Source organism: Dendroctonus ponderosae, unplaced genomic scaffold (assembly GCF_020466585.1).
Source record: "Dendroctonus ponderosae isolate FM_Combo_2020 unplaced genomic scaffold, Dpon_F_20191213v2 Dpon_F_20191213_3, whole genome shotgun sequence".
Classification (NCBI taxonomy): Eukaryota; Metazoa; Arthropoda; class Insecta; order Coleoptera; family Curculionidae; genus Dendroctonus; species Dendroctonus ponderosae.
This window is the reverse complement of record NW_026018508.1, coordinates 8,122,626-8,128,625: the sequence shown is the minus strand read 5'-3', so window position 1 is coordinate 8,128,625 and position 6,000 is coordinate 8,122,626. Positions and strand designations below refer to the sequence as shown.

The 6,000-nt window shown below is 32.4% G+C and overlaps 1 protein-coding gene across 3 annotated transcripts in view; it reads right to left on the bottom strand.

Moving 5' to 3' along the window:
• The window catches only part of LOC109539954, a 28,811-nt gene that overhangs the window by 12,380 nt on the left and 10,431 nt on the right, over positions 1–6,000 (bottom strand). For all 3 annotated transcript variants that reach the window (XM_019908033.2, XM_019908031.2, XM_019908032.2), the window contains exon 8: positions 35–533. In XM_019908033.2, coding sequence (XP_019763592.2) covers positions 35–533 — 499 coding nt within the window. The remainder of the gene's footprint in view (positions 1–34; positions 534–6,000) is intronic.

The following is a 6,000-nucleotide window of genomic DNA, read 5'->3' as shown; positions in this document are numbered from 1 at the left end:
TTTAAAAATTAATGTCAAAAACATTTCTACTTACCCGTAATTGATGATTCTTTCACTAAATCAGATACCATATTGCTACGATCAGTTAGATCCTTTCCTTCATCGATAAAACTAATGTTGTCTGCTGCGACGCTTGATAAGCTATTGACACTCACACTTTTCTCTTCATTCAAATTGGTTTGCTGCAATTTGCCATCCAACAGATCAACCTTGTTCAACATTTTTGCGCAATTATCTGCTCGGGTTTTCATTTCTTGATTTTCTTCTTCAAAGTTGACTTTCTTTCTTGTACTGAATTTATTTGTTAAGTCTCTATCTTTGCTTTTGAAACTCTCTTTAAAACTTTTCTTTCTGCTGTGACTATGAGCTAAACCTATTACGGTAGTAGGTCTAGGACTAGAATCTAGTCCTACGTTGCAAGATACGCTCTTATCACGCAGAAAAGCCGGATCTTCGCCAAACTTACTGATATCGATATGATAGGAGCTGGACGCGTGATTGTCGTTAGGTCTGGATTGCAGAAGATCCCAATACTAAAAAAAATATGTTCCCAAATTAAAAATATTCGTTGAATGCGAGGAATGCATACAGGGCGACTCATTATTGAACACTTGACCTATAAACATACACAAATTTTCTATTTAGTAACTTTTAGGCATCCAGGAGGATGTTAGTTGAGAAACGACATCCAAATATAATATTTTTAGTTCATTTTTAAAATATTTTCCTCAAAACCTAAACTATTCATTATTAGTTCATTCATTAACATTCGGCCATTAAGTTCATATTCTTTGGGAATACATAGAGAGACAAATAGAGGCGCAAAACCAGTGTTTCATGACAAGCAAATCGATCATTCAGGAAAAAACAAGCACTGTGCCACCATCGAAATCAAGTCAAAACCGTCGCGCAAGTTTTTCTTGATCGGTAAATTTAGAAGAAATACTCCTTAGCAAATAATAGTTCATAATCGCGTTTTGTCAACTTTTTTGATTGAACATCCTCCGTTTAAACCCCACTGCTTATTAAATAGATACTAAATCAATGAAAGTTTGGGAATTGAGGATCAATTGGTAGAGGAAATTGTTTCCCATATATTTTTCTTGATCTCAAACTTTCGCAGAAAATTTTTCTTTTAACCGCAATGATATAAGATCCACACATTCTCGTAAAGAATTAAAATGTTGTGAGTGACTGATTTTCAACATTTTACGTAGCTTTTTTTAAATTTCGTTTTCTTTAATATATCGAATGAGCAGCAAATAATAGCAAATAAATGTTGCAAGCCTATTTTTACTTTATTTTTTTTATTTAACTATGTATGCCTCCTTTTTTACGCCCTGTATCTAAAATACAGACATATGGGCAATAACCACATAACATAGCTCTCTCCACTGGATCCATTAACCAATGTAAAGCAGTTTTTAGACATATGTTCTCGTCTCGTTTGAATGTTTTTCTTTGAAAGCATTTAAGAAAATGTTACAGTCAATTGACTACACATTTCAGCCAGAAGCCAATGCCATAAAAGTATAACATTTTTGTCTTAAAATTAAAAGTGTCACGAAGGGTCTTGCTCATGAATCACCTTGTAAAATGCTTGTTTCCATATGTATTAAAGGTAACGAGTGAGTGACTCATTTTTCTAAATCCACCAGAAGAGCCATAAATGGATATGCATACTTTTCAGTAGTTACCATACATGAAAAAATGTTCATTTTATATTAAAGCAATGTTCAATTACCATAAGCAAAATGGCCCATTATATCCAAAAATGTGTCCCATGAGAAAATACGAGGCCCTTAATAAAGTTTATAATATTTGTTCGTTTCTTTCTAAAGTTTCCGACATATTGTATTAAAATGGGCTTCAGGGCATTTAATTTTTGGACTACATTAAAAATGTTCGTAAAATCCTATAAACTATTAAATGCTTTTAATGAATTAATTAATTCCTAAAAATATTACAAATGGCACAAATCCATTAAATCAATCAAAGATCATGTTATGTTTTTTGGGGCAAAAGACAACATTTTTTTATCAACACCATAAATATATGATCCACTTAAAAACGGAATATATTTATAAAAAAACTGTAATTAATGTCCAAGTAGGAAATACTTTTCGTCGCTAAAATGTGACACTACGTACTATACCTAGTAGGTACAATTTTCGCGTTCAAAAATCCAAAAAAAATTGTCAAAATAGGGCAATAAATATACGATTTATGAGGGTGCACCGCTTTAAATGAGTTAGAAGCATATACCAAGACAAGTTTGCTAATGTTAATAACAAAATGATGGGCGACCGGACGAATTTTTGAAAAAAAAATTTTAAAAAGGAAAACGAATGAAATATTTGTTTTTAAAATATTGCATGCTATAAAAATGTGCGTACGTTAACGATAAACATTTTATGAATTCGTAAATTTGTCGTTCACCATATTCTACTGAAGCGGTCCTATAGATTTTACAATTATTTACATTTTCGCTTAATTCATTTAACGAACTGTTAAGATTTTTAAAATTACGCTTTTTTATTCCTTTGAAAATGTACTTGAATGTGAGCCATCCTGTACATATTTTATCTTAAATGATTTATTTAGAATTTTATAAAACTGGTTCCCAAACCAATCAAACACTAAATTTTAAAAATATCTTTAAAAATATGTTTAAGTTAGAACCACTGTAAACATATTATAAATTGAAATAATTACCTTGAAACGCAATAATAAATAGCTGCTGAAAAATAAAACACTAGACACATCAACTTAAAACACTGAAAGGCTGCTATTCAAGGATATTTTCATTTACATTTAAAAAATAATTGGCTTCATAAATAGTTCATAAACAGGGAATATCTTAATTTGAATTAATGAGGAATGATTGACACAATGCGGAGTGTTAGACTCCAACAATAATTGAATGCAGAATTACAAATAAAATGAACTGTGATTCTTATCTGCAACACAGGATGCGAGGGAGACTTGTAATAAATTTAAGTTTGATAGTTGTTCTTGGGGCAAACAGTAAAACGAGTATCTTATCATTTGTTAAACATAAATGATGGAATAAGTCGAACGCCAATAAGTGTATATTGTAGTAAATAGTGCACCGATAAAGTAAAGATAACTAGCCATAGGTGAAGGCAAATAATGAGCAATTAAGAGCATAATAATACAATAATTAGCGGCTTATGGGTATGTGTAGAAACCATTGCTCTAGTGCTATGCTTATAATTAAGAAACCATTAAAAACATTTACTTTTTTCTTGAACGAAGTAGCAAAATGTTATCAGCATCAGACCACCCATTGAAATAATCATCTTCCTACATGTATTTCTAATAGTGATATGTTATGCTGGTTCCGCATATGGTACTAACCCTTTAATAATGGTGCGAATTTCAGTAATTCGCATCATAATCGCCTGGTATATATTTCCATATTTGTTGAATTCGTTGAGATTCTATTCACCTCCTATATATTCTAAATAAAATACAAATGTTTGGCGTATTTGCGTCTTAACATATCATCAGAATTTAAAAACGAATCTGATATTGACAACTATCTTCACATTTCTAAAAGTTTTCTGGTTAACATTTTTCGATTAAATCACCGACCTTTTCGTTTGTGCCTCTAGACTTTTACAGCATTAAGTTAAATAATTGTACATAAACGTATAAAATTGGAGCATTACAAACAATGTTGGTTGAAAGATCACATTATGATGTAATAAACAGTTTTCGATGAATATTTAGCAAACATTTAGATAGGTGGAAATATGTAGTTGCAAACGGAGCAAGTGTTCGTTTTGTAGTTCTACCACCGACAGGCAGCAAAGATACAAAGATGTTTGACTTAATATTTATATTTTGAATAGTTTGTCGCCTAATTTTGACCGCCATGTAGAAAGCATGTTTACGATATTCGTAAGATACAAATTTGATCCCATTGGTGACAAGACTTTAATGTTGTAGTCCTAGATATCACAATTAAAAAAATTTAACATGCAGTATTATGTGTATTGAGTGTTGCAACTTATACACTAGTTTGGGATAAAGTTGCAAAAAGCAATATATCAACAATAGAGGCATTTAGGCGCTCGTATAAGTCTTATTGCAACAGAGAAATAAAAAAACTAAGGCATTACATTAACATTTTTTTGCTGAGGATTCTAATTGCAAAAATTCAAATACTTATTTATGTTAGGTTGAAATACCGTGGAAATGAATAAATTAAATATGCAATATAATAAGTTATCATTGATGTTTCTTGTGAAAAACTTCTTTTATAAAAACTATCGCCCTCAATGCATTTTCTAAAATTTATTTACAATAATTCTTATAATTCCTAGTCCCAAACTGTTTTTTGAGTAATTTTGAGGCATGTTGTAAATTACGCACTTTTGGACATCAAAATATTTAAAACGTTTTATTTAAAAAAAATCAATTTAAAACGAAACTTAGTATTTGGCATTTTAGACAAAATGACTGAACATATTATATATGGATTTCAAACAATTCCATACGTAAATGACCCTGGGACAAGCGAAGTTATCCGACAAAAATTTAGAGTGCTTCACCTCGATCCCCAAAAATTTTTTGCAAGAATTTAAGACCCTATACAAGGTAACCGCCGCGATCGATATCTGGCAAACTGTAATAACGAGGAATTTTAAAATTGGACAGTGTGTCGAAGTCATTGGGGGCAAGCGACCTAAAATATTTTCCCACTTCTGGTTATACCGACAGTGGGTACCAACTTGCTTATTTTAAATGGAACACCCTATGTATTATTACATTATTGAATTATTCTCCAAATTTTAAATACAATTCATGTATAATATCCTATACCTAAGTCAAACCGTTTTTGATATAATAGAAATTTTGCAGCCACTCGAATAATTATTAATTTTTCCTATAAGGGAATATGTGATATTTAATTTTAGTCACATTTCTTGTTATAGATGACTTACTTTAATGAAATTTCGACAAAATGTTGATAACTATTAATACAAAGTAGGCCTGGGTAACACAGTGGTCAGGTGTTCACACAGCGACACCGATACGGCTTGCCATATTGATACAGCGCCACAGCGCTCCACACTTTTATATGTTTGGAAATAAAAACAGAAGACGCGGTGTTTCGTGATGTATAGTGAAGAAATTATCCAAAAACATTATTTTCCGAACAAAAATTTACGAAATAATTCTCTTCATGCCGAGAAATCTCATGCACCTACTCCGGAGGCTTGGTCTTCACTGAACTGTTCTAGTGATCGTTCAACAGGTTCTGTATTTTTTTCTATTTTGTCTTCGGTTAAAGGCAATTCATGCGCTCTGCCCCCACTTATTGAAAAGGTTTTCGATGTCGGCTATGCCCAATCAAGTTAGAGCAATTTCAGCATTGTTTACCTGCAAAGGGCAATAAATATCGTGTACTTGTGTTCAGTGGTAATTTGTATGGCTTTCCAATATTGGCCAGATCTTTGGCGTTTTGCGTTCCCAGTAGTGGATGGTTTCACCTTATTGCTAGTCTGGGTTCCTGACTTCCAAATTTTTCCCAAGAAACACTTTGCGCTTTTTTTTTTTAATCTACTCAACTTGCACGGTATACTTTGACTTTCTTCCATTGTGGTTGCCGTAAGAGTAGTACCCGATATAGGGAATTACTATAGTCCATACGTTTGAATATTATTTAGGTACCCTTCGAGCCCTGCTTCTCCAGACCACTTATGCGTTCCTGATGGAATTTATGCAAAAGCATTAGTTTTCCGAAAAAAAATTACTAAATACGAATGAATCTTCTTGCCGAAAAATCCCATACACCTACTCTGAAGGCTTGGTCTTCACTCTTCACTGAACTGTTCTGATGATCGCTCAACCGGTTCTCTAATTTTTTATATTTTGTCTTCCGTTAAAGGTAATTCATGTGCTCTGCCCCCACTTATTGAAAAGGTTTCCGATGTCGACTATGCCCAATCAAGTTAGAGCAATTTCAGC